The sequence below is a fragment of the Phyllobates terribilis genome, unplaced genomic scaffold, assembly GCF_046119375.1.
Source record: "Phyllobates terribilis strain yellow unplaced genomic scaffold, ASM4611937v1 Scaffold_4__5_contigs__length_816908805, whole genome shotgun sequence".
In the NCBI taxonomy this organism is placed as follows: Eukaryota; Metazoa; Chordata; class Amphibia; order Anura; family Dendrobatidae; genus Phyllobates; species Phyllobates terribilis.
In genome coordinates this window covers 149,979,665-150,007,255 of record NW_027362764.1, presented here as the reverse complement: position 1 = coordinate 150,007,255, position 27,591 = coordinate 149,979,665, and the positions used below count along the sequence as shown (strand labels likewise).

General features: G+C 46.6%; 1 protein-coding gene across 4 annotated transcripts in view; it reads right to left on the bottom strand.

Annotated features, from left to right (window-relative positions):
• Positions 1-27,591, bottom strand: part of MACC1 (MET transcriptional regulator MACC1) — a 187,514-nt gene that overhangs the window by 128,417 nt on the left and 31,506 nt on the right. For all 4 annotated transcript variants that reach the window (XR_012320054.1, XM_073677839.1, XM_073677836.1 and 1 more), the window contains one exon: positions 8,329-8,438. Coding sequence is in view for 3 of the 4 variants with exons in the window: in XM_073677839.1 (XP_073533940.1) it covers positions 8,329-8,434 (106 nt within the window). In the remaining variant the exon portion in view is untranslated. The remainder of the gene's footprint in view (positions 1-8,328; positions 8,439-27,591) is intronic.

The following is a 27,591-nucleotide window of genomic DNA, read 5'->3' as shown; positions in this document are numbered from 1 at the left end:
TACTGGAAGCACGTCAACAACTGCATCCTCAAACACAACTCTGCCTCTCACCACAAGTCGTGGTGGCTCTTCAGGTCGCATGGGTGCTAAGCCTTGCATAGCCTGGGCATTTTTTCAGATCGATAAAGATGACCCAACTCGTGTTATCTGTAACATTTGTCAGCAAAAGCTAAGTAGAGGCCAAAAAATACATAGTTTGAGTACTTCATGCATGAACCGGCACATGGACATGAAGCATAAGTTGCAGTGGGAAGCTCAGTGTGCTACAATGCGGCCTAGCCGGCCGGGCCAACCACCGTCTGCCATATCTTGTGCATCCGCGGCCTCTTCATCCTCTGTAACTGGGGGGACAGCAGTCACACCTGTTTTGGGGCGCAGACCTGCCACCTCTTTACCCGCAACAGCCAGCGTGATTGGCAGGTCATCATTTTCTTTGGAGGTGGTAACACCAGCTGGTGTTGAGCGCTGTCCGACATCGATAGCACCACCTTTGGATCAAGGCAACCTAACATGTCTGCCTGCATCTTCCTCACAGACCGGCAGTTTGCCGGGGACACCCTTATCAACCCCGTCTAAGCACAATAGCCAGCCCTCGGTCCCTCAGATGTGGACAAGTAAAAGACCATTTCCTCCTAGCCATGAGAAAGCTAAGAGGTTGAATTTCACCATCTGCAAGCTCTTGGCTACAGAAATGCTGCCTTTCCGCCTGGTGGACACAGAGGATTTTCGAGACCTTATGTCCGTCGCAGTGCCCCAGTACCAGATGCCCAGTCGGCACTACTTCTCAAAGAAAGGTGTGCCTGCGCTCCACCAGCATGTCGCACACAACATCACCGCTTCTTTGAGAAACTCTGTGTGTGACAGGGTGCATTTCACCACAGACACTTGGACGAGTAGGCATGGACAGGGGCGTTACATGTCGCTGACTGGGCACTGGGTAACTATGGTGACAGCAGGACAAGGGGCTGCTGTCCAAGTCTTGCCGTCTCCACGAGTTGTGCGTCAATCCTCTTTATGTCAAAGTTCCTCCAATGCTTCTTCCTCCTCAACCTCCTCTCGGTCTTCCACCTGCACCCAAAGCCTGTCTGGTCATGCCACAAGCTTTCTACTGCGCAGAAGGGATCCTGCACACCTCCTTACTATGCTGGCAGTAGGGCTCAACGTCATCAGGCGGTTTTTACTTTGAAATGTCTGGGAAATGTGAGTCACACAGCTGAGGAGTTGTGGTCAGCTCTGGAGAACCAATTTCATGAATGGTTGTCTCCACTGGACCTGAAATCAGGGAAGGCCGTGTGTGACAATGCTGCAAACCTGGGTGCGGCCCTTCGCCGGGGCAATGTCACACACGTGCCTTGTATGGCTCACGTGTTGAACCTGGTTGTCCAGCAATTTTTAGCCTACTATCCCAGACTAGATGGCCTTCTGCAGAGGGCACGGTCACTGTGTGCTCACTTCCGCCGTTCGCATCCCGCAACTCAGCGACTTACATCTCTACAGAAGTCGTTGGGCCTGCCACTTCACCGGCTAAAATGCGATGTGCCTACCCGGTGGAATTCAACTCTGCACATGTTGCAGCGACTGTGGCAGCACCGACAAGCCCTGGTGCAATACGTTCTGACGTATAGCCTGGGCCAACGAGATCCAGAGGTGGGGCAAATCACGCTGGAGGAGTGGTCTCAGATCAGGGACCTATGCACCCTTCTGCACAGTTTTGAAATGGCGACGAAGATGTTTAGTGCTGACGATGCCATTATCAGCATGACTATTCCGGTGATTTACATGCTGGAGCACATGTTAAACAGAATTCCGAGTCAGGTGGTGGCACAAGAGGAGGTGGAGGAAGTAGAGGAGGAGGAGTTGTATGCGGAAGGGCTAACATCTGCAAGGTCCAGACGGTCGGCAGCACCAAGGCGGCAGGCATGTGAGGGTGGGGGAGATGGTTTTACCAGGGCGCATGGTAGCAGCCAAACTAGTGAGGAAGGTGCAGGAGCCCAGGAAGAAGTGGAGGACGAACTGATGGAAGACTCATCAGATGAGGGAGACCTTGATCACATTTCTGTTGTGCGAGGTTGGGGGGAGAGGACAGAGGAAGGAAGCATGATTGTTACCTCGCCACCAACACAACAGGGACTTGGTGCTCCTGGATGCGCAACACACATGAGTGCCTTCTTGCTGCACTACCTGCAACATGACCCTCGAATTGTGAGAAATAGAAATAATCCTGACTACTGGGTTGCCACACTGTTAGATCCCCAGTACAAAAGTAAATTTGCAGAAATTATTCCTGCCATAGAAAGGGATGCACACATGCAGGAGTATCAGCAGAGAGTGCTGCAGAATCTTACATGTGCTTTTCCACAAAACACTAGTGGTGCACGTAGTGAATCTCACAGTTCCAACTTGCCAACCGTGGGACCGTCAAGTGTTCAGCACTCAAACCGTAACAGAACCACAGTATCTGCTGGTAACATCAATTTTGCGGAATCATTTCACCACTTTTTTAGCCCATCCTTTGCAAGGCCACAGGAGACAAGAAGTCTGACACATAGTCAACGCCTAGAGACGATGGTACAGGAGTATCTCCAAGTAAACATTGAAGTCATGACTGTGTCACTGGACCCTTGCTCTTTTTGGGCTTCCAATCTGGATAAATGGCCGGAGCTAGCCACTTACGCCTTGGAGATCTTGTCATGCCCCGCAGCCAGCGTTCTGTCTGAACGTGTGTTCAGCGCTGCTGGTGGTGTGCTGACAGATAAGCGCACGCGGCTCTCCACTGATAATGTAGACAGACTCACGTTCATAAAGATGAACAAATCATGGATCCGAAACGACTTTTCTACCCCTGTGTCATCCTGGGGAGAGTAAAAGCTTGATGATTGGTTAAAATCACCCTACCAACCGTTTTAAGCTTTCAAATTACTAATCATGTTTATCTGTATCTTGGCTGGAAAATAATTTGGGCTTTGTAGCAGTGTGCAGCACTGATTCTATTAGGCCATCTATAATAAGCTCCACCAGATTTAAAATTACTAATCATGTTTATCTGTATCTTGACTGGAAAATAATTTGGGCTTTGTAGCAGTGTGCAGCACTGATCCTATTAGGCCATCTATACTAAGCTCCACCAGATTTAAAATTAATAATAATTTTTAGCTGCATCTAGCCCGGAAAATAATTTTGGGGCTCTGAGATGCGCAAGACACATAAGTGCCTTCTTGCTGCACTACCTGCAACATGACCCTCATATTGTCAGAATTCGAAGTAATCATGACTACTGGGTTGCCACACTCTTAGATCCCCCAAACTTTTCGATCAACCTTTTCATTTTAATAAAGACCAAAAAAATGGTCATTTTTGAAATTATAAGCATTAGCAGGTTATTAGAAACTGAAATCAAACAGTTTTCAACTCAAAACTTTATTCTAGGTGATGTTACATTTTCACATAGGACCCCTTGTTCGAAAGGAGCTTCTGAACTCTCTCGTCCATTGAATTTGTCAGGTTTTGGATGGTTTCTGCTTAAATTGTTTTGCATGAGGACAGAATACCCTCCCAGAGCTGTTGCTTAGATGTGAACTGCCTCCCGCCATCATAGACACTCCTTTTGATGATGCTCCAGAGGTTCTGAATGGGGTAGAGGTCAGAGGAGCATGGGGGTCACACCATAAGTTTGTCCCCTTTTATGCCCATATCAGCCAGAGATGCAGATGTTTTATGTGCAGCATGAGATGGTGCATTATCATGCAAAAAAATGATCTTGCTGTGAAATACACGGTTGTTCTTCTTGAACCATGGCAGGAAGTGCTGTTTGAGAAAATCCACATACATTATAGAGTTCATCTTTAGCGCCTTCAGGGATCCTAAAGGGGTCGACAATCTCTCTCCCCATGATTCCAGCCCAAAACATTACTCCACTTCCTCCTTGTTGGCGCTGTAGCCGTGTTTGCGTGGGGTGTCCATCAACCAGCCATCCTCCACTCCATTCATCTGGACCATCGAGCGCTGCACGGCACTCATCCGTGAACAAAACAGTTTTGAAATCAGTCTTCAAGTAATGTTTGGCCCACTGGAGCCGTTTCTGCTTGTGTGAAGTGGATAGAGGAGGTCGACAGGATGACGTATGCACAGCTGCAAACCTCTGAAGGACCCTGCATCTTGTTGTTCAGGGGACGTTGGAGGCACCAGCAGCTTCAAAAACTTGTCTGCTGCTATGACAAGGCTTTTTTGCCGCTGCTCTTTTAACCTGACGTAATTGCCTGTAGGAAAGAGTCCTCAATTTGGCCTTATCAGCACGCACACGTGTGTACTGTGAATCAGCTACATACTTCTTGATTGCCAAGACACTTCATCCTGATCATCGCACAATGTTGATTGTAGTCATGCCTTGACCTAAACACTCCACAATTTGTTGCTTCTCAGCAGCCGACACATCCTTTTTCTTTCCCATTTTGGCAGAAAATGTAGGCTGCTTAATAATGTGAGACAGCCTTCTTAAGTAGTCTTGCCTTTCATTGGACACACCTGCCAAACTAATTAGCACAGGTGTCTGCAATTGCTTACAGTGATATAAAGAGCCCTGACACACATCACCATCAATGAGTTTAACTGACAAACAAACAAATTCTTCCCTTATCACTCCTAAACACTTTTTGCATAATAATTTGGAACACAGTGTACATGTGCTTTTCCACAAAACACCAGTGGTTCACGTATTGAATCTTACAGTTCTAACTTGCCAACCGTGGTCTGTATGGAGTTGTTCAATAAAGGGCCCAAAATTAAGATAACATAGATGGGAGAGGTCTCTATGAATAGGAATTCCTAAGTATTTGATACCCTGTGAGGGCCAGGCAAAGGGAAAGTTGGACTGGATGGAATCCTATATGGATTTGGGGAGGGAGACATCGAGGGCCTCAGACTTCGCTGCATTGATTTTAAAATTTGACCATGTAACAAAGTGATCTATTTCAGCCATAACAGCATGGATGGATATATGTGATTGAGTGATATATACTAGGACATCATCAGCAAATAGAGAGCACTTGTACTCAGTGCCTCCCACCTCAATCCACCTAATATTGGGGTTATGGCGAATTGATGAGAGCAGGTGCTCCGTCACTAGGATGTATAAGAGAGGGGACAGAGGACATCCCTGCCTTGTCCCATTGGTGATTGTGAAAGGTGATGAAAATGTTCTGATGCACCCCCTGGGCCTTGGGACACCCGGAGCCGGACCCTTTTTGGTGGATGCTGGTGGTTGTAGTCTTCGTGGCGGCGACCTGGTTCCGTGGCTCAGGGTGGTCAAACCAGTGGTGGAACTATTTATGTGGTTTTGATGTTTAAATGTCCGACTACGCCACCCGCGGATTGCGGTCAGAGTGAACCGCCGCTGCAGGGCAGACCGCTGAGGCTGGTGTTGTGGGTGCAGCAGAGCGTAGCATAACTCCCCACGGGAGGAGTATAGCCTCAGGGCAGTGTATGCGGAGGATGGGGGTGATGGTGCAGGGCAGCAGCAGTAACGACATGGAGTCAGTGATGCAGTCCAGGGCCTTTACTCACAGTTCTTATTATCCAGACCACGTCTGCAGGTAACGGCTGCCCACGTCGTACTGTGCTCACCAGGTGAGGGGCTCAGACAACTCCCACATAACTTTGGAGCGCTTCACAGGACCCCCTTTGTGTGTCCTTTGTCTGGCCTTTCTTACCAACCCTTCTGTCCGGCTGCCTCGGGCCTCCTCTTGGTAAACTTGGCGCCAGTTTCCCTGACCCTATGTGGTGCCTTCCTAGCGGGTGTAGCGAGGGGCTGCGCCACATAAAATGTCACAGCCTCCGGTTTCTAGCTGAGGGTCGTTTCCTGCCTCCACTAGTTTCGGGGACCGGTCTCCCCCTTTGGCCTGACCCCTCCACGCAGGTGGATTAGGGTGTGCGGTGGCGACTCGCCCGTCCGCACCCCTGGGATCCCTTCATTCCTCGTTCCTGGAGCCTTCTCTGCTCCTCTTCCTTCCTTCTCCCTCTTCCAGGCCTGGGCCTCTGTTACTAGGCCCGCCTCCGGAGCAGAGCTCATGCAGAGCCCCTGCTCCCTGCCACTTCTGCTCAGACTTCTCTGCACTGAACTAAGATGGTGCCCACCTTTTATACTCCCTTCTCAATGCACCCAGGAACTGCTTCCTCCCTGCTCCTGCACTACAGGGTTCCCCTTCCTCAGTGTTCCCTCCCCCCACTCCAGCCAGGGACAGGGACTGTCGTGCCCATCTCAGAGGCATATTGGTCGCCCTGCCCCACGGCAATGTGGTGTAATGCATGCAGGTGTCGGGTCCTGATCCACACTCCATCCTTACCTGAGAGTGAGATATCACACCTCTGGGTGAGGTGCAATACCTCTGTAGCAACCGAGCCCTCAGGGTGCTACAGTTCCATTTATCTTCAGCCTAGGTGACGTATTGTGATACAGGGCCATGATTTTGGCTATAAAAGGGTCCCCTAGACCCCTACCCCAAGATTTTTAATGTAATGATCCTGCCGACTACGCCAAAAGTTGACTCGCCCCCTGGGCCTGTGCTGTGCAAGGGGATACCCGGAGCCGGATCGCTGGGGGTGTAGTTCTCCGTGGCAGTGACCCGGTCCGTGCCCAGGGCGGTCAAACCAGTGGCAGTCTATTTGTATTGTAATTGTCCGACTACGCCACCCGTGGATTGCGGTCAGTGGGGACCGCCGCTGCGCTGCAGACCGCTGAGGCTGATGTTATATGCGCTGCCAAGAATGGGATAACTCCCCACGGGAGAAGTATTGCCTCAGGGCAGCTAGAGTAGAAGATGATGGGAGTGATGGTGTGAGCGTCCCAGTGCCAATGGTGCTGGTGTGGCGATGAACCACAGAGACATGCAGTTGCAGTTTTCAATGCTTTACTCACAGTTCTTTATCAGGTCACTTGTGCGCAGTTAGGACCGCCCGAGTCATGCTGCGTCCACCAGGTGAGGGACTCGGTCAACTCCCAGGCAATTCCAGAGCATGGCACAGGGCTCCCTTCCTTTCCTTTCTCTGGCCGTCCCCACCAGTGACCCACCTTTGTCCAGCTCCCTCGGGCCTTCTCTGGGCACGCTGATCTCTGCGTCCCTGACCCTATATGGTATGCCTTCCTGGTGGATGTAGTGAGGGGTCGCACCAAGATGTGGTAACAACCTCCGGTTTTGGCTGAGGATTAGTCGCCTCCACCAATTTGGGTTCCGGTACCCTGCTCTGCCAACCCTTCACCCTGTATCTCCTGGGCATATGGGGTTCCTTCTGTCCTCGTGTCTCTGGGCCTTTCTCTGTGTTCCTTGCTTCCTTTCTCCTCTGTTCCAGTTCCTTTCTTACTTTCCTTTCTGTTCCTTCTTCTCTCTCTCTCTCTCAGGCTCCAGCCTCCTGACAAGGCCTGCCTGCAGAGCAGAGCCCATGCAGGGGCTCTGCTTCCTGTCTTCTCCTCAGACTGTCTCCACTGAACTGAACTGGACTGGACTCTGTTCTAAGATGGTGCCCACCTTTTATACCTCCTTCTGACACCCGAGCCCAGGTGACTAGCAACCAATGGGCTCCGGCCTATGCCCAGAGACCCACCCCTATCTGCTCCTACACCACTGGGTTTTCCTTTCCCCGCCCCACTCCCGCCAGGGACAGAAGCTGTCGTGCCTGCACTTCTGTGGGAGCACAGTTGAGCTGTCCCTCGGAAATGGGGTGTGTGTGGTGCATGCAGCTAAACGAGTCCTGGTCCACATTCCATCCTTACCCGGGAGTGGAATATCACACCTCTGGTCTGAGGTGCAATACCCCTGTAGCAGCCGAGCCCTCGGGGTGCTACAGCTGCATACCCGAGCTTGATCTGATATTCGGCTCACACTCAGCCATGCAAAAGTCAGTGAGTTTGTAGAAACGATCGGACTATACTCATGACATCTGAGTGGAGTCTGATTTCCAAGGACTGACAGAATGGAGAAGATACTGTAAAGAAATTTTATTCTCCATCTCATCCAAGAGAATCAGAGTGCACTATGCTCACACATTCATCAAACTCTTTCTCGGAGTTTGATCAGAGTGTCATTGGCATAATCGACCAGATTCTTATCTTTGAGAGAATACACGGTCATTTGCACCGGCCCATCGATGCAGTATTTATCTAAATTACTCATACTTGGAAAAATGTTTAGTGTAACTTTTTTAATTGATAAAAAAGGCAGTGACTTCTATCAAATGAGATCAGAATATCGGCAAGTACAGTGACCAATTCATTTAACATAATCGGAATGGTGCAACATGCAGGGGAAAAAAATGCAAAATCCAGATACTCGTGCTTACCTGGGTTATTTGTAGGGGCACTTGGTGCATCCAAATCAATCAGTGTTCCTTCGGATTTGCTTCTTGAAATGCCGGCAGAGCGAAAGGATTGTTGCTGCCTTGACATTTTCCTGCCAAATGAGATACATAGCAAATTCATTAAAGTTTGCACTATACCATGTCATAGAAACTTGACTGCACTTCTGACTCCTTTCGAGTGGTAACTGTGTGCAATGTTTCTCCTATAAGCTGAGCAGCTTATTTTCCAGACATCTCCTGGGACATAAACTACCATTGTCAGCCGTATTTCTCATGGGGCTCATTTAGCAGTCACCTACAACATGAGCTGTCTTCTCTCAGTCATTCTAAGAGGACTCTCCCTACCCTAAAACTCGCTGATTGAATCTCTGCCTGTAGAATGTGAAACACGGTCTGAAATAGGTGGTAACTAACAAATAATAATAACCTTGGAATAGAAAATACATAGGGAGCAAAAAATGATAACTGGTCCAACCAAGCTTATAACTTAACCTTTATTAAAATCAATTAAAATCCAAAGTGAAGGTTATATGACAAGCAGAACAAGTTCAATGAATGATTTGGCTATTATGGTTAAATAAGCAAGCAAGAGACTTCACTCTTATCATTAGAATATGTCCTGTGAACCCTGATAGGAAAAAAGAGGAAGCCCCTGAAAAAGCCACCCCATACAGAAACCTACCCATGCTATAACATTACAACAACCCCGACGTGAAGGTCTTACTGCATTTCCCAGAATAAATGGGGGGTTCATTAGTGGACAGAAAAGGAATAAAATAGGAAATATTAGAAAATACAAAAAAACTGTTATTTGTTTTTTGCTATTTCTAGGTCATTTGTGATGGCTATGCCAGTTACTTTATGCTTAACGGTGATTTGGTTTTTCCATGGTTCTGTTAAATAAAACTCATCACAAACAGGCCTTTTAGGTTCTCTGATCTGGCTCAGAGTGTAGCCCCCTCTCTAGTAAGTCTATATGGCCCAATTTGCCATTTGATAGCCGATTTTAAAGGGGTATTCTCATTGTATGAAATTGGTATAGTTAGAGCACATAAAAATAAGCAAGTGTGTAATTAACTTACTTTTTTTCCTTGCTTTTTCTGCATGTTTTTATTATCCTGCTATAACAGCTTTTATCTTACATAGTGTACAGCCCAAGGGAATGACCACCAAAATCTGACAAATATGTAAAGTAAAACAAAGGAAGAAATGGGCCAGCACCCCTATTGGTGTAAGTGCAATGTGTAGGTCCACATTCACACTGTGGCCATTAACAGACAAAACCTGGGATAAAAACAATGTGCAAATACCCTGCAGTAAATAAACAATACTAGTACATGTAAATAACAGAGTACTTATTTGACACAACTAAGTACCTTATGTTATTTACATGTACTACTGCTATTTATTTACTTACTGCAGGGTGTTTCTTCATTGTTTTTATCCTAAGTTTAGTATGTACAATTGTTACATTTCAGGCTGAGGGGTTAACTCCTGAAAAAACAGTCAGATCTCTCCAGTCCATTGAGTTCTATGGAGCAGTTAGCTGCTCACCACCCCCTTAGCTACTGATCAGCTGCTGTTATCAGTCCTGCAAAACTACCAGCCCCCAGCATCTGCATTTTCCGGAGCAGTTCTCCTAAACACTTGTTCAAAGACCTTGTTATCTCTATGTAAAAATATAATAATAACAGTGTTAGACTACAGAGCAATCATTGCCAGACTGTTAATGCATCATAGAGGCATAAACTGAGTAGTAGAACAAAGTTACTGAACCAGAACTGTCACTCAAAAAAGATAGACTACTCCCCAGAAACAAGGAAGTGAAAGAGACTGGAGAGCTGTATGCTGCTCAAGAAGCAACTTGAGAATAATCATTTAATTAAGCACTATATATGCTCTAAGCATCGAGTCATCAGAATGATCAAGACTGGGGTTGCATTATTATGTTGTCTACAATTTGAAACAGTTGTGTCACAAGGACAACCTCTGTGCACATGCTCTATTAGCTTATTTTGAAAAGGAATATCCAGGATGAGACAACTTTATCACAGTGCAAACCTGTCGCTACATCTACAAGATCTAAGGTCAAGAACAACATTTTGACATTTGTGTTTAATTCTTGTTTGATCACTTGTTTAATTAATATACATATTAAAAGCCAGGATAAAAATCTACGAATCTTAATTCTTATAGAATGACGGTTGTGTAAAAAAGCTAGCGAATATATTTAGTAATCTTTAATCAAGAACAATCTGGTTGGTGCTCACAGTAGAGGGAATTCATAATAGGGAACAGAAATGATACAGTATTTTACATTGTATTACAATCATTGCATCTCTTTTGCCAAACCATCAAACAAAAAAGCAGCAACCAATAAGAGCTCAGATTTTTTTTTTAAGAGCAGTTTTAAAGATGAAACATGTCCTCTGGTTGGTTGATTTTAAACAATTATTTTGTCAAATGACTTTTGGAAATTAGAACCTTATTTTCATTACATTGCTATCGTTCTGAGAGAATGTAGAATAAATAATTAATGTCCCCTACTACATTTTATTTATAGTCATCTATATTGAGATACGAGTGCTCAGGCTGGCAGCGCGAGGGTCCAGGATGGCGGCACGAGTGCTCAGGATGGCGGCGCAAGGGTCCAGGCTGGCGGCGCGAGTGCTCAGGCTGGCAGCGCGAGGGTCCAGGATGGCTGCGCGAGTGCTCAGGATGGCGGCGCAAGGGTCCAGGCTGGCGGCGCGAGGGGCCAGGCTGGCGGCAGGAGTGCTCAGGCTGGCGGCGCGAGGGGCCAGGCTGGTGGCACGAGGGGCCAGGCTGGCGGCGCGAGGGGCCAGGCTGGCGGCGCGAAGGGCCAGGCTGGCGGCATGAGGGGCCAGGCTGTCAGTTTACTGCTGAGTGATCAGTCACACGACTGTTATACAGCTTTGCACTTTATCTAAATTTTAGAGAGCCATAACTAACATTACTAACAATTTTAGAATTATTTTATTTCTCTGGACAACCTATCCAAAAATTACAGATGTACAATTTTTTTATGGACAAATTGTAAAACTAATTAATGTTAAGATCATGAGTAATATACAGAAAGTCTACAGCTTAAAATACCGCTAAGAAGACATTTGTAACAACTATAGTTAACTCGTAGAATACTAATAATTACAAATCATAATATTCTATACCAGCTTCTCTATCATCAAAAAAAAAAATATGCAGACAACAATTTTATGATTATAAAATTATATGACTGAATTATGTCATTCTTAGGCCACATTCACACGCTCAGTATTTGATCAGTATTTTACCTCAGAATTTGTAAGCCAAAACCAGGAGTGGAACAATCAGAGGAAAAGTATAATAGAAACCCGTCACCACTTCTGTATTTATCACCCACTCCTGGTTTTAGCTTACAAATACTGATGTGAAATATAGATCAAAATATTGCTGTGTGAACATGGCCTTAGTCTAGTGGCATGAAAATATAAGGACCACTTAATGGGTGTATTCAACATGTCTACAGCCGTGGCCAAAAGTCTTGAGGCTGACGCAAATTTTGTTTTTCACAAAGTTTGCTGCTTCTGTGTATTTCGATCATTTAGTCAGATGTTTCTGTGGTTAGTACAGTAGAATTATCAGCATTTCATAAGTTGTTAAACTTTTATTGATAAATACATCGTTTATCCAAAGAATCAATATTAGTGTTTTTCCCTTCTTTTTCAAGACTTCTGCCCTTTGCCCTGGGATGTGGGATATCAGCTTGTAGGTCTGAGGGCAGGTGCAGATGGGTCTAGAATCTCTCATCCGAGAGGATAGGGTCGATCATGCAAATGACACTCTGATCAAACTTGATTGGACGGTCAGCATAGTGCGATCCGATTATCTCGGATGAGGAGAAAATGAAGAAAAAAAATTCTCCAGAAATTGGACTGTACTTAGGTGTCATCCGAGTGCAGTCTGTTGCTTTCCCCGGACTCATCGACTTGAATGGCTGAATATCAGATGAAACTTGGGCATGAAGAAAATTTTTCCTCGGACAGTCTCTGTCCGAAGGAAATATCAGACATGCGCACAGCTCCATAGACTAACATTGGTCCATGTGCACTCGGACCGAAAATACACTCGTCTGCATCTGCCCTAAATGTGACCTATGACTGCCCATTCTTGTCTTAGTGCTTGGAGTTTATCACAATTTCTGTGTTTCTAGTTGTCCACCTGCTATTGAGGATTGAACACAGGTTCTCAATGGGAACTATAAAGAAATACAACTTACTACTTACTATACTTGAATTTAGAAGGGTGCCTTAATCTTAAAATATCAGTGTTTGCAGCTTCACTTCCATCTTATGTTCGACACAGGAGAAAGCTTTGTGTGTTGGCACATGTCCGTTACTGTGAAGGGGACTGATTTGCTCATTTCAGTGTCTAAGCCAGCCCCCTCCATCTGTGCATCTCCTGTAATAAAGAAGGGGACTGGCTTAGCTATTGAAATAAGTTTACGTCTTCACACACGGCATTGATCACGGGAATGCACTAATATTGTACGTTCAGATAACCCAGAACAGGTTTATACTACTAATCATAAGCCACCATGCACCTATGGGAGAGAAAGGTGCAGACGTGGTGAGATGACTATATTCATCTATATCCAGTGGCATATAAAGGCAATATATCAACACACAACTTGCCCACAGCGGTATAGCACAGAGCTGCAGGGACTCGGCATGATATAGGCACAGTACACACGTCTGGCATGCACAGGAGGCATAACCACTATGGCATATCTATGTATCGCTTAAAACTAGATTATCCCAGTAATTCAACTTTGAGCAATATGATAACTAACAACTTCTAGGTTGATAATTATTAGTTTGTAAGACATGGACACCAAACAGGTCACGTGGAGTCACTGTTAAGTGCAGACTTGTACACACCCTGCTGTCATGTTACACGGCGAGATGTAGAAAATCATGAAATTCCAGTTGTAGAAAACAAATCTTGATGTCTTTCTAATATCATCTGCCATCTGTGTCTCCATTATATGTGAGTGAATGTTTGGATTATCTATGTCAATGGTCTACACCAACAAAACCTCGGTGGCTTAAAAGGGTTAAATGTTTTCTAAAATTTTTGCCACAAATTTAAATGAGCTCACTTCTCTACAGCATGAATGTAAGCTTCATAATATAATAGGAGTGTGGTCTAAATATGCAATTACTGAGGTCTGATTGGGACAGGAGCGTACAATAGGGCAATACCGCAAGAGAAATAAGAGAGGGTGAGAATGATGGTAGTGGTCACTGGGGGGTTGTGTAAGGACGCTCCATATAGAGGGGCCTTAGAATCCGCGGCTGCAGCCCATGGCTGGAGGAGAAATTCTTCCAGATAGCAATTCACTTTAGTAGAGATGTCACGGTACTCGGCATGCACTTGTAGGAATGAAGAAGCTGCAATGGTATACAATTAAGGTTTTTATTCACACTACCGATACTAATGCATTTTCGGTGCCTTTATTAAGGCATACATTATATTACATTAGATTATATGCAATTCTCCATTTCATTTATAGATTAGCCTGTAAAGAGGGGACTGTGGAATTAACAAGGGAGTACCCCATCGTCCAAGCAATTTTAAATGGCCAACATGTAGCTTGTTTAATTGACACAGGGTTGGAAGTGACAGCCATGTCATGCCAACTTTATCATTCTGATGGGAGAATAGATTGATGGCTCCATGGCTTAATTTGACAAAAACAAACCATCCACCTAATTATGTAGTGGTATTTACCCAGATAGACATGTATTAGATACCCTGGAAAGTATTGGTGGTCAAGTACTGTACTCCATGAACTTAAAGGACTGAAGTTTAAGGGACCATAAAAATATCAAGTGTTGATCTCCCAAACCTTTGCTACCATCAAGTAGTCCAATTAATGGAACAGGTATGGTTTCAGAAATCGCAATGAAACAAGAGCAGATGTCTTTATCTATTATATGCCCATCAAGAGAACCATCCAAACTGTGCTACACTATGAGCAACAGCGAGACGGTCAAGTTGGACAAAGTAGGGGTACAGAAGCAGTGAATGGATCCTACAAAATTCCTGTTCAAGAACAACAGTTTACCCATAGTCAGTGAAGATATTGCCAATGTCTAATCCTAGATGAACAGAGAAACTGTACCAGCAGCAGCTACCATGAAACCTCCCAAATCCAACAGATGTCTGGGCCACAACTCTCTCTGTTTGTGGGAGTGGTACAGTATACTTCCCTCTCCCTTATGTTTGTGTTGCATATTGGGAGAGAAGAGACAATGGACTGAAGCTGAGGATTTGGCACTCCAGAGCCATGAATAACATTGGGGATCATGATTACAATGGCAGTCAACGTCAGAGGAAGAGTAGAGCCGGATATAAAAGGAGAGAGGGAACTTCCCTGAAAAGGTCTTTTAGGGAAGTGCCCCTGAAGCGACATCTTTGTCGGTCTCTGTAGTCTGTCACAGCCATCCTTGTTCTCATGTTACTATACTAGCTATGATGTTGGGGCCCATGGCCTCTGCTGTTTTTTTTTAATGTTAGTTGCTATACTACAGTAAATGTTAAAAGAAGGATAAACACGAACCCAATACTCAAGGTGACAGGATGTGGGGAAATAAGGTCTTCATTTGCGCAGTGCCTGTGAGGCTGGTATGCATTAATGCAGCATGGATTTCTTAAAGACAAACATTATGTTTGAATGTCAGTCGGGCCCGAGGCAAGTGACGTTCATCAAAGCATTTAGTAAAATAGAATGACTCTTTCCATCTCAACTGCATAATTCATGAGCATTACTTAGAAGTTTACCGAGTCCTCAGAGATACGTAGGACTCCTTGTAAATGTGCCATGAAAAAAAAAAATGTACATGATCTGCAACACGTCAAATGTCTAGCAACTTTGTTCTAATAAGATGTTTCTTTTCATAAATAATCACATAGGGACTCTTATTTTTTCTCCATAAACTGTACATGAAGCCTACATGTCAGCTCCAGTGTATGTGGAGTAAATAGACCACCCATGTATATGCTTATTTTTTCTGTACTTTTTGCCCTCCATATAAAATGGACACAATTATTATCCTTATTGCATCAATCAGGATGTTGATGTGTAGCATTGCATACAGCGCACCCCAAAAACTAATAGAGCAACTGCTATTGCTTCAAGAATAAAACTCCTGATGTTTTAAAAGGAAATGTGTCGTATTCAGTAGTTTTTTTTGTTTTTTTTTCAAAATGGGACACTTGGTGGCCAGGGTTGCCAACTTGACTTATTTTTTTCTGGACAACTTATCAAATAATTAGGGACAGAAAATATTTTATACGGGCACATTGTAAAACCATAATAAATCATTATGATAAGTGATACATGCATACAGCAGATAATTCTGATATGAACACTTCAGCTGCATTCACTGTAAACTGTAAATTGATGGTAAGTAGTGTTGAGCGAACATGCTCGACACTGCTCGGTACTCACCCGAGCATCACGCTACTCGGGATGTTCGGCGAGCACCGAGCATTTCCGGGTTACTCGGGCGGGAGCTCGGGTCTCCGCCCTGCATGTTTGGCGCTCTTTACAGAGCCAATGAACATGCAGGGATTGCCAGCCAGTCACTGTAATGCCGCAGCCATGTTGTTTGTGGGCATTACAGTGATTGGCTGGCCGCACACTGTCACCTCGAGTATTTAAAACCGGGCGACGCCATCTTGGAAAGAGTCGCTCCGGATCAGACAGTGTAGGGACAGCGCTGCTGATTTAGGGAGAGATATATCCTGCAAAATAGTTAGTGTAGGGTCTGTAAATGCTGCCAGATCAAACAAACAGTCCTTCTCAGGACTAATATCCATCCCAGGTATATCAGGCAGGCAGGCAGGCAGGCTGTATAGGAGACGCAGTGGTTATACCAGCAAACGCTGCATTACAGTCCTGTGTGCTGCTCCTGTTGTTGAAATTGCTGGACTTAGCTCCAGGTCCCGGGGGCCAGGAAAAATCCTTTTTTTTATCTAAATCCTCTTTTTTTTTCCTCCTTCCCAATGTACAAATACCCATCTTATTAAAGTGTGCCTCTGATTTTTCAGACACAAATATATCTGTTGAAAATAGTCTGGTGTAGGCCAGAGAAATAGAAGTGTGGTTTTGCAGTTCTATGGGCCATTTATATCTAAAAAAACAGTTTGAGTGTGTCGCTCACTGTTCAGCCGCAAATATGTATATATTTTAAAAAGCCTGGTATACACCAGTAAATTATTACTGTGGTTTTGATGTTCCACGGTAAAACATCTCTATTATCCTGTTTTTGGCATTTTTTGCTGTATAAAAATAATAATAGTGTCTCCCTGATTTTTCAGACACAAATATATCTGTTGAAAATAGTCTGGTGTAGGCCAGAGAGACAGAAGTGTGCTTTTGCTGTTCCACGGTAAAAAATCTCTATTATTCAGGTTTTGGTAGTTTTTTCCGTAAAGAAAAACAGTAGTGTCTCCTGACTGTTGTGACACAAAAATATATCTGTTGAAAATAGTCTTGTGTAGGCCCGACATCCCAGTGTGGTTTCGCAGTTCCACGGGTCAAATCGCTGTTCTATCCAGTTTTGGGCCTTTGGTATCTAAAAAAAAAGCAGTTTGAGTGTGTCGCTCACTGTTCAGCCGCAAATATCTCTATTTAAAAAAGTGTGGTATACCCCAGTAAACAATAACTGTGGTTTTCCTCTTCCATGGTTCTAATCTACTCTTTATTACCCTTTTTCCATTGATAGTGCAAGTGTAAGCTATTTTACTTCATTTACAATGGGCAAGGCGCGTGGCAAGGGACGTGGAAGTGGACGTTCTGGTGATGGTTCGTGCAGAGGACGGGGCCGTGGCCAAGGTGAAAATGTGCCACAACCAACAGCCACATCTTCTCGCTCCCACTTCTTGACCGAATTACTAGGGAAGCACAGAACAACACCAGTATTGAGAACTGATCAGTGTGAACAGGTTATTAATTGGATAGCAGACAATACTTCGAGTTACCTGGGCACCACCACCTCCGGTCTGTCTTCCACACGGTCAACTCTTAGTAGCCGTGAGTCTCGACCGCATACTCCTCCTCACCCTGATGCTCCTTCCTCCCACCATGCCGAGTGTCGTCAGACAGCAAGTGATCCCACACTTGGACACTCTGAAGAGCTGTTCACTGGTCCATTTCCATATTTGGCCCCCTTGCCTGATGCGCTTGAAGTGGTGGAAGAGGAGATCCCATGTTGCGATGCCCAAATATTTGAACAGCCACGGCCACAGGAAGTCGACGTTGGCAATCTGTCACAAGAGGTGGACGATGACGAGACACAATTGCCAGGAAGTGAGGAGGAGGATCGTGGTGCGCAAGTAGAAGAGGAGGAGGTGGTGGATGATCTAGTAACTGACCCAACGTGGAAGGAGGACATGCAGAGTGAGGCCAGCAGCACACAGGGGGAGGGAGGCAGAGTACCCCAACAGGCAGGAAGAAGCAGTGTGGTGGCCGCAGACAGAAGGCAGGCAACCGTTCCCCGTAACACCAACACGAGGGACGTTGGCAATACAAGCGGTAGGTCTTCCAGAGTCTGGAATTTTTTTAAAGACTCTGCTGATAACCCCAAAAAGGCCATATGTTCCACCTGCCATGCCAGCATCAGCAGGGGTGACAAAACTACCAGCCTGACCACCACCAGCATGATCAGGCACATGGAAGCAAAGCACCCGACTTTGTGGGGCGAAACCCAGGGTCCGCGACCAGTGTCAGCGGGTGTCACCACTGCTTCTTCCACTGTTGTGCGTGCAATAGAACCCCCTGTTGTGTGTGCAAGGCAATCCCCTGTCCATACTGCATGTAAAGATGCCCCCTCCTCTCAGTCTTCACTTGTTATGGCAGTTTCTCAAGAAATAGCATCAACGTCCATGTCCACGTCCCACCGCAGCGTTCAATTGTCCATATCCCAGACCTTTGAACGAAAGCGGAAATTCGCAGCTAACGCCCCACAGGCCACAGTCCTAAATTCGCATATTTCACGACTGCTTGCATTGGAAATGCTGCCTTTTAGGCTGGTGGAGATGGAATCCTTCCGCAATCTTATGGCGGTGGCCGTCCCTCGGTACTCGGTCCCCAGCCGACACTATTTTGCCCAGTGTGCCATCCCCGCACTACACAAGCACGTGTCCCAAAGCATCTGCCGTGCCCTCAACAACACAGTTACTGGGAGAGTCCACCTGACAACGGACACGTGGACAAGTGCTTGTGGCCAGGGACGGTACATCTCTCTGACGGCACACTGGGTAAACATAGTGGCAGCCGGGACCCAGTCGGACCTTGGGACGGAACACATCCTCCCCACACCGAGGATTGCGGGCCCTATGTCAGTCAGAGTTGCCCCCACAGTGTACAGCTCCTGCGCATCCTCCTCATCCTCCTCATGTTCAGCCTCCATCTCAGATATCACCACATCAGTTACAAGCTGGAAGCATTGCAGTACTGCCTCCGCCAAGCGACAACAGGCTGTGCTGAAACTCATAAGCTTAGGTGATAAACCTCACACTGCTTGTGAGTTGTGGACAGCTGTGAAAGAGCAGGCAGATCTGTGGCTGAGACCGCTGAACCTACATCCCGGCATGGTCGTGTGTGACAATGGCCGTAACCTGGTGGCGGCTCTGAGGCGAGGTGAGATCCCACAAGTACCATGCCTGGCTCATGTGCTTAACCTCGTGGTTCAGCGGTTTCTTAAATCGTACCCCGAGTTGCCAGATCTGCTCGTGAAAGTACGCCGCCTGTCAGCTCATTTTCGCAAGTCGGCTACAGCTTCCGCCGCCCTTTCTGTGTTGCAGCAGCATTTGCAGCCTCCGGCACACCGACTGGTGTGTGATGTCCCCACACGTTGGAACTCTACCCTCCACAAGTTGCAAAGGATTTGTGAGCAGAAGAGAGCAGTTGTGGAGTACCAGCTGCAACAAGGCCGTCGATATTCAGGTCAGACTCCACACATAAGACCTCAGGAGTGGACCTGGATGTCTGACATATGTACCATCCTGACAAACTTTGAGGAGGCCACCAAGATGGTGAGTGGCGATGACGCCATCATTAGTGTCAGCATCCCACTTGTCTGTCTTTTGCAACGCTCTCTGCAGAGAATTAAAGAGCAGGCATTGCAGCCAGAGTATGATGAGATGGATCAAGAAGCCGTAGCGGGCGATTACACACAGCCCAGCCTCATCTCATCCCAACGTGCATTGGGGGACAATGAGGGAGAGGAGGAGGAGGAGGAGGAGGAAGAACAGAAGCTGCTATCATGCGTTGTAGACGGTAGTACCTGTACAAGTGTCATACCGTCGGTTCAGCGTGGGTGGCCTGAGGACAGGGGGGAGGAGGAAGAGGAGGAGGAGGAGAGCATGGTCAGTCATCATCTTGGTGAGTACACGGAAATCTTGCCCGTTACCAGTCTGGCACGCATGGCTGACTTTATGTTACGCTGCCTCGCGTTGTCAAAATGTTGGGTAACAGTCATTACTGGTTGGTGACACTTTTAGACCCCCGCTACAAGGAGAACTTTCACTCTCATATTCCTGAGGTGGAGAGGTCTACAAAAATGGGGCAATACCAGAAGGCCCTTGCTGCAGAACTCTTAAAAAAATTCCCATCTGAACACGCTAGCGGCCGAGGTCACAGTTCGTTGCCCAACCAAGGCGCACAGGCGAGAGAGATGCAACTCCAATCCAGCAGAGGCAGGGGAACACTGTCAATGTTCTGGGACAGTTTTCTGACACCCGCCCAGTTTACAGGCCCTGAGGCGCGGGGTACTCTCACAAGGAGTGGAAAGTTTCAAAAGATGGTGAGGGAGTACCTTGCCGATCGTACTAGCGTCCTCCGTGATTCCTCTGTGCCTTTTAATTATTGGATATCCAAGCTGGACACTTGGAATTAACTCGCTCTGTATGCCTTGGAGGTCCTGGCCTGCCCTGCCGCTAGCGTGTTATCGGAGCGCGTTTTTAGTGCCGCTGGGGGAATTATAACTGATAAGCGCACTCGCCTGTCAACTGACAATGCTGACAAGCTGACCCTTATCAAAATGAACAAGGGCTGGATTGGGCCAGACTTCTCATCACCACCAAATGACAGCAGAGTAACATAAAGTAACATAAAGTCAAATCCACTGTGTTATTTCGGGAGGTGTATTCCCATGCACCGCTTCAAACCCACACATGGGTATACGCTTCCTCGTTTCGGCTGTTTAATCTTCTTCTCCTTATCCTCAGCCCCCACCACCACTATACCACCAGGGTGCCAGCATTTCAAGTTCCTCCGTCCATTTTTGGCAGCTTTTGCTGGGAAAGCATAAGCAAATACCATGGGACACCCACTCCCCAATAATGGGACTTATGTTTGTAATATGCTGTACTGCATGGCTCTTGTAAGGGGCATTGCAAGTTGCTCCGTCCTAATTTTTGTCAGCTTTTGCTGGGAAAGCATAAGCAAATACTATGGGAGACCCACTCCCCAATAATGGGGCTTATGTTTGTAATATGCTGTACTGCATGGCTCTTGTAAGGGGCATTGCAAGTTGCTCCGTCCTAATTTTTGGCAGCTTTTGCTTGCAAGGCATAAGCAAATACTATGGGACACCCACTCCCCAATAATGGGACTTATGTTTGTAATATGCTGTACTGCATGGCTCTTGTAAGAGGCATTGCAAGTTGCTCCGTCCTAATTTTTGGCAGCTTTTGCTTGCAAGGCATAAGCAAATACTATGGGACACCCACTCCCCAATAATGGGACTTATGTTTGTAATATGCTGTACTGCATGTGACGCGCCCCCTGGGCCATGTGTACACGTGTGTGGGATACCCGGTGCCGGGTCTCTGGGGTCTGTAGTCTCCGTGGCGGTGACCCGGTCCCGTGGCTCAGGCTGGTCAAACCAGTGGCAGTCTTTCTTAGGTTTTGAGGTTAATTGTCCGACTGCACCATCCGTCGATTTCGGTCAGGGAGTACCACCGCTGCGAGGCAGACCGCTGAGGCTGGTGTTGTGTGCGCAGCATAGAATGGGATAACTCCCCTCGGGAGGAGTATAGCCTCAGGGCAGTGAGTGTGGATGATGGGGGTGATGGTGCACGAGCGCAGCAGGAATGACTCAGAGTCTTTGCAGTGCAGTTCAGGGTCTTTACTGATGATTATAAGGTAGACCCTCCCGGGAGTACTGGCTAGCATAAGAGGCCTGGTCAGTCTGTGAGCAAGCAGGAGTTCCCCTGGCCAGGTGGAGTTGAAGGCCTCCCCGTCTGTCTGCACTCTTCCTGGCTACCTTGCTGTAAGCGGGTAGAAGTAGCCCACGTCCCTGAGTGTACCGTGTAGTGCTCACCCGTATGGCTGGTGACTTGGGGCCTTCTGTTAGCCTCTGTTCCACGACGGCGGTGCTGGTCCCTTGCTTGTGACTGAGCCTCCGGGCTTCTATGGCCAGAAGACCTGAAATCCCCTGCCGGCTGGTTTCTGCTGCTGGATATATAAGTCCTTACAGCTTCGGGCTCCTGTGTCCGGTTCCTATTGTCTTCTGCCAGGGTGAGCTCTGCTCAGCTTCCAGCCCTTGGTCTTTAGCTCCTAGCTCCTACAGAGCTCCTTGCTGTTACTTTCCCTTGCTCTCACTCTGACTCTGACTGTTCTCTGACTCACTCAACCCCGCCCCAGATCCAGTTTATAAGGGCAGAATTCTCCCCTTCCAGGACTGGGGCAGGAGGATGTTGCATGTTTAAGGGATCCTGACCAGGAAACCTCCCACTTGCTCTCCGACGTAATATCTCTATTACTGTGGTGACCAGACCCCTGGGGTGCCACACATGGCTCTTGTAAGGGGCATTGCCGTTCCTCATAATTTTTGGAAAGCCTTCCATTCACTGCTTAGGCCAACAGTGCACGGGAGACCCAGTTGCTATAAATCGAAAAAAAGGTTTAGTTAACGCCCTCTGATCTCCATGTCATTTCCAAGAGGCATTGGAGTGGCTCGAAATTTTTGGTAGGCATTGCACTCACTGTATGCCCTATAACTGTGTAGCCGAACCGCTCCTTTTGTTACAGAAACAAATCCTACAAGACATATCTGGTTGACTGGCCTGATATTGATGTGAATGGTCCCTGTTCCTCCTGCTCTTTCTCCTTTGCCACCACCTCATCCATCATTCATCACCTGAAGCTTTGTTTTAACGGGAGTCATAGAACTGGGATATTAGCAGGAAAACATCCAGCAATCCTCGAAGGAGGTAGAATATGCGCCAAAACGCTGACCACCTCAGGCCTAGCTGCTACTACATACATGCGCTTGCATTCCAAGGAACAGAAAGCTAAGGAGGTGGATGGCCTCATGATCATGAATAATTTACTCGTTGTGTGGGAGGCCGACCACTGCTGCTCTCTACCTTCTGAACTTTGTGTTGAAGCCTGATTGACCCAGGACCCGCAATCCTCTATGTCTGGAGGACGTGTTGCATCCCAGTGTCCAACTGTGTCCCGGCTCCCACAATATTAACCCAGTGTGAAGGCGTCAGTGAGATGGACCATTCCTGGCCACATTCACTTGTCCACGTGTTTGTGGTTAGGCTGTCCTTCCCACTAAATGCACTGGGGAAGGCACAGGTAATGTTTTGGTATGCGCGCTTGTGTATAAGGCGCACCGGGACAAATAGGGGCTGCTGGGGACCGTTTATGGACACCCGGCCACCCCCACGCGGCTGGGGACTGTGTGTGAGCACCCGGCCGCGGGGCGGCTGGGGACTGAGTATGGACACCCGGCCGCCCCCTGGCGGCTGGGGACCAAGCGTGGACACCCAGCCGCCGGGCGGCTGGGGACTGAGTATGAATACCAGGCTAGCGACGCAGCCATGACGTGGTGACCAGATTCCACCTCCACATGCCTAAAAGGCCCAATTTCAAGTGCAAGCAAGGTAGCAGTATGGTATTGCAGCCTGGGGGTGGGTGGGTGGCAGGCTGCATACTTGCGCTTGTATTGCAAGTTATGGGGGAGGTACAATTGAACACTGCCCTGGGACAAGGACTTGCACGGAGATAGTTGCAAGTCTGCATCTTCTGATGCGACAAGGATCACTTTGGATGGGCACACTTTTAGGCAGTGACCTGGGTGTCAGAGATGCTTCCAGGGGTCTTCCCCATGCTGTTCCCATGTCTTTTTAGCACTGTATGCATGTGTCACACAGCACATGGCCAGATAAGGTTGTAAAATGTTAAAATGACATTTCCCGGTGAATGCATTTGTCACGGTTGAAAGCAATACAAACGTGCAAAAACGCATAAAAAATGCTACTTGTGAACATAGTCCAAGGTGTGGAGGAGTATTTTTGTTTTTGGTTATTTATTTTACCTTATACACAAGTCTTTACCCTGGAAAGGATGTTCCTTAACCCCTTTCCGACCTGGTCAGTAATAGTACGCACCAGGTCGGGAAGGCCGGTTCAGCGGGGGCTCCGGCGGTGAGCCCGCACTGAAGCGAGCACATGTCAGCTGATTATTGGAATCGCAATCCACCCGCGGCTGTTAACATGTTAAATCTCTGACAGTGGCATTTAACTCGCGCTTCCGGGAGTCCTAAGCCCCGCCCATCAGTGACCCCGTCACGTGATCGCGGGTCACCAATGGGTGGGCATGACAACTCAGGGTCTGCAGCAGACGCCTGTGGTTGTCATGTCTCAATTGCTATGAGCGCCACCTAGTGGTCAGCGCTCATAGCAAGTGAGCATTTCTCCTGCATACAAGCGATCTGCTCATCGCTTGTATGCAGTAGAAGCAAACAGACAACTGCTGCTTCTAGTCTCCTCTGGAGATTATAGAAGCAAGCAGAAAGTGTAAAAAAAAAGTTTTTAAAAAAATAAAAAATATATAAAAGTTTAAGTCACCCCCCTTTCGCCCCATTCAAAATAAAATATATATATATATATAAAAAAAAAAACACATACGCATATTTGGTATCGCCGCGTTCAGAATTGCCCGATCTATCAATATAAAAGAAGAATTAATACAATCAGTAAACGGCGTAACAAGAAAAAAATTTTAAACGCCAGAATTACGTTTTTTTGGTCGCTACAACTTTGCAATAAAATGCAATAACGGGCGATCAAAACATCGGATCTACCCCAAAATGGTATCAATAAAAACGTCAGCCCGGCACGCAAAAAATAAGCCCTCACCTGACCCCAGATCCCGAAAAATGGAGAAGCTAAGGGTCTCGGAAAATGGCGCCATTTTTTTTGTTTTTTTTAGCAAGCTTTGGATTTTTTTTTCACCACTTAAATAAAAAAGAACCTATACATGTTTGGTGTCTATGAACTCGTAACGACCTGGAAAATAATGATGGCAGGTCAGTTTTAGCAATCTGTGAACGTGGTAAAAAAAGGACCCAAAAAACAACTGTGGAATTGCATTTTTTTTGCAGTTTCACTGCACTTGGAATTTTTTTCCCATTTTCCAGCACACGATATGGTAAAACCAGTGATGATGTTTAAAAGTACAACTCGTCCCGCAAAAAATAAGCCCTCACATAGCCATATTGAACGAAAATTAAAAAAGTTCTGGCTCTGGGAAGAAGGGGAGCAAAAAAGGAAAACACAAAAACAGAAAGACCCATGGTCGTTAAGGGGTTAACATATTTCACAGGAAAGCACTTTCACTTTCGTTTTTGAACGTTTTATTGTGAGCCTGTAAAAGTGGCTTAATACCTCTGACCACATTGTTGACAGCAGTGACCTGGGGGTCAGAAATGCTTCCAGGGGCGATCCCCATGCTGTCCCCATGTCTTTTGAGCACTGTCACTATCGTTTTGGGCACTTTTTAGGCTTTCTACAGACTGCCGGGGGAGCCGCCGCAAAAATGTTCGGGTCTCCCATAGACTAACATTGGGCTCGTTGCTCGGGTCGAGCAGCTGAGTATCACAGTGAGCTCGGCCCGAGCTTCGAGCACCCGAGCATTTTAGTGCTCGCTCAACACTAATGGTAAGTACAATCAAAATTTGTATAAGTTTCTTCAGCTTAAAAAAAAAAAAACACAGATGCCTAAAATGGTTATTTTTTTATGGACAGGGCAAAAGAGTGCCCTATTTTTATGGACTGTCATGTAATTTTTGGATGGTTGTCAACCCAGTTGGTGACATATACAGTGCAATGGCGTAGCTTGCATCCTTTCTCTGGAGGTATATATTGGGAAATCCCATAGATCAGACTTTGGCAAATTACAGCCTACAGGCCACATCCAGTTTTTCAGCTGTTCCAATCTGGTCTGCGTACCGCCAAAGGTCCGGAAATCAAATATAACAAAGCGGTGCAGACAGCATTGGAGTCTGCTTGGATACAGTATGTAGATGAGTGGACCTGATGTTGGTTATTCTCTCGGACAGCACACAGACCCATAGAGTTTCATTGATCCATGCACATATCAGTTTTAAAAATGGATCTGTGTGTTGATCCATGGGGCTCAGATATGTTCTATTCTCATCGATTCTACAGATCAGACTAGGACATTTATGTCTATGGTGATCTGTTAAATATGGATAAAAAATGAAATGGAAGATAACTTTTATACTTCACATTTCCTTTCATGTGTCATCCTTTTTTTTAACCGTTCCTTTGTTAAAGAGGACCTTTCACGATGTTTCCCGTTGAACGGAACATGCGATGTAGTAATGGCTGCAGAGCAGTATAAAGCATTACTTTTTTTAATTTTGCCTCTTTGTTTCAAAAATATTAGCAATCAAAGTATTTGATAGCTAATTAATTCATTTTCTTTACGTTCTAGTGGGCGTTCTCAAAGAGTTTTCATTGGGGGCGTGTCTTCCTCCTTTATGATATTGACTAATTATAAGCAGACCTCAACACTCAAGTGAAAGAAAGAACAAGCCCCATTATAGCTTAGAGCAGACTACTCCTGTGTGAGATGTAATCACAGACCGCTTGATCTCACTGCAGAGCGATTATAAGCTGTCCTGAGCTCAACAGACATAGGTCTGACACTTGAGTTTTCATCTACTGGCAGTCCGTGTGGAAGGAGTACTTTTAAAACCCTTCTATCAACTCTCCTCCTCCTATAGCACTGTCACCTCTGCTGTACTGTCCCTCAGACCACTCCTCCTGTCCAAAGATAAGACAAAGATGTCAGTAATCTCAGTTATTTTCATTGTGCTCAACTTGTCTGATCTCACTGCAGAGTGATCACAAATTGTTTTAAGCATAACAGACATAATTGTGTTTATTGACACTCTTGTTTCAGCTCTGAACAGGCAGTGTGAGGGCAAGGGCAGTCAGCAGAGATGATAGTGCTATGAGAGGGCAACAGCTGATGTTTTTAATGCACCATTTCATTATATGCCTCACACAGGAGTAGCCTCTTCTAAGCTATGGTGGGGGCATGTTATTCTTTCCCTTGAGTGTTGCTGCCTGATTATAATTAGTCAACATCATACTGGGTAAAGAAGTACACCCCCCAGTGAAAACTATATGATAATGCGCACTTGGACTTAAAGAGGTTGTCCAGTACATACCCCCCCCCCAATGTATCCCCCCGGGGCCCCTAAGGATTTTTGTAAATACCTTACGTTGCTGTTTCTGCCTGTGAGTGGCGCTATCCTTGGCCACTCATAGGCATCACGTGACCCCGCGCTGACGTCATGACAAGTGAGGCGTGACTCAGCGCTGGGGTCCCCCATGGCTGCTGGGTTATGGGCAGGGTTAACCCCCGAGTCACACCCAGCATTCACCGCGTGCTTTCCCAATGAATGGGGAGAGGCAGAGCGTGAAGTGGATTGCCCGGTGTGACGTGGGGGGTAACCCCGCCCACAGCCTGGAAATGCAGAAGACAGAGACCCCCGGCTGCTGCCAGCACTTGTTGTAACGTCAGCAGATGTCAAAGCCAGCTGCAGTCGGGGGTCAAGTGATGCCTGTGAGCAGCCAATGATAGCGCCGCTTGCAGGCAGTATCTGCAATGTAAGGTAATTACTAGTGATGATCGAGCATGCTCGTTGCACGAGATTTACGAGCATGCTCGGGCCTATTATCTTCAGCGTGCTCGGGCTTTAAGTTTTCGTCGCTCCGTGAACATGATTTGCGACTGTTTGACAGCTTTAATACATTTGAGGAATGCCTGTTTTTCCAGCATTCCTCACATGTATTAAAGCTGTCAAACAGTCGCAAATCATGTTCACGGAGTGACAAAAACTTAAA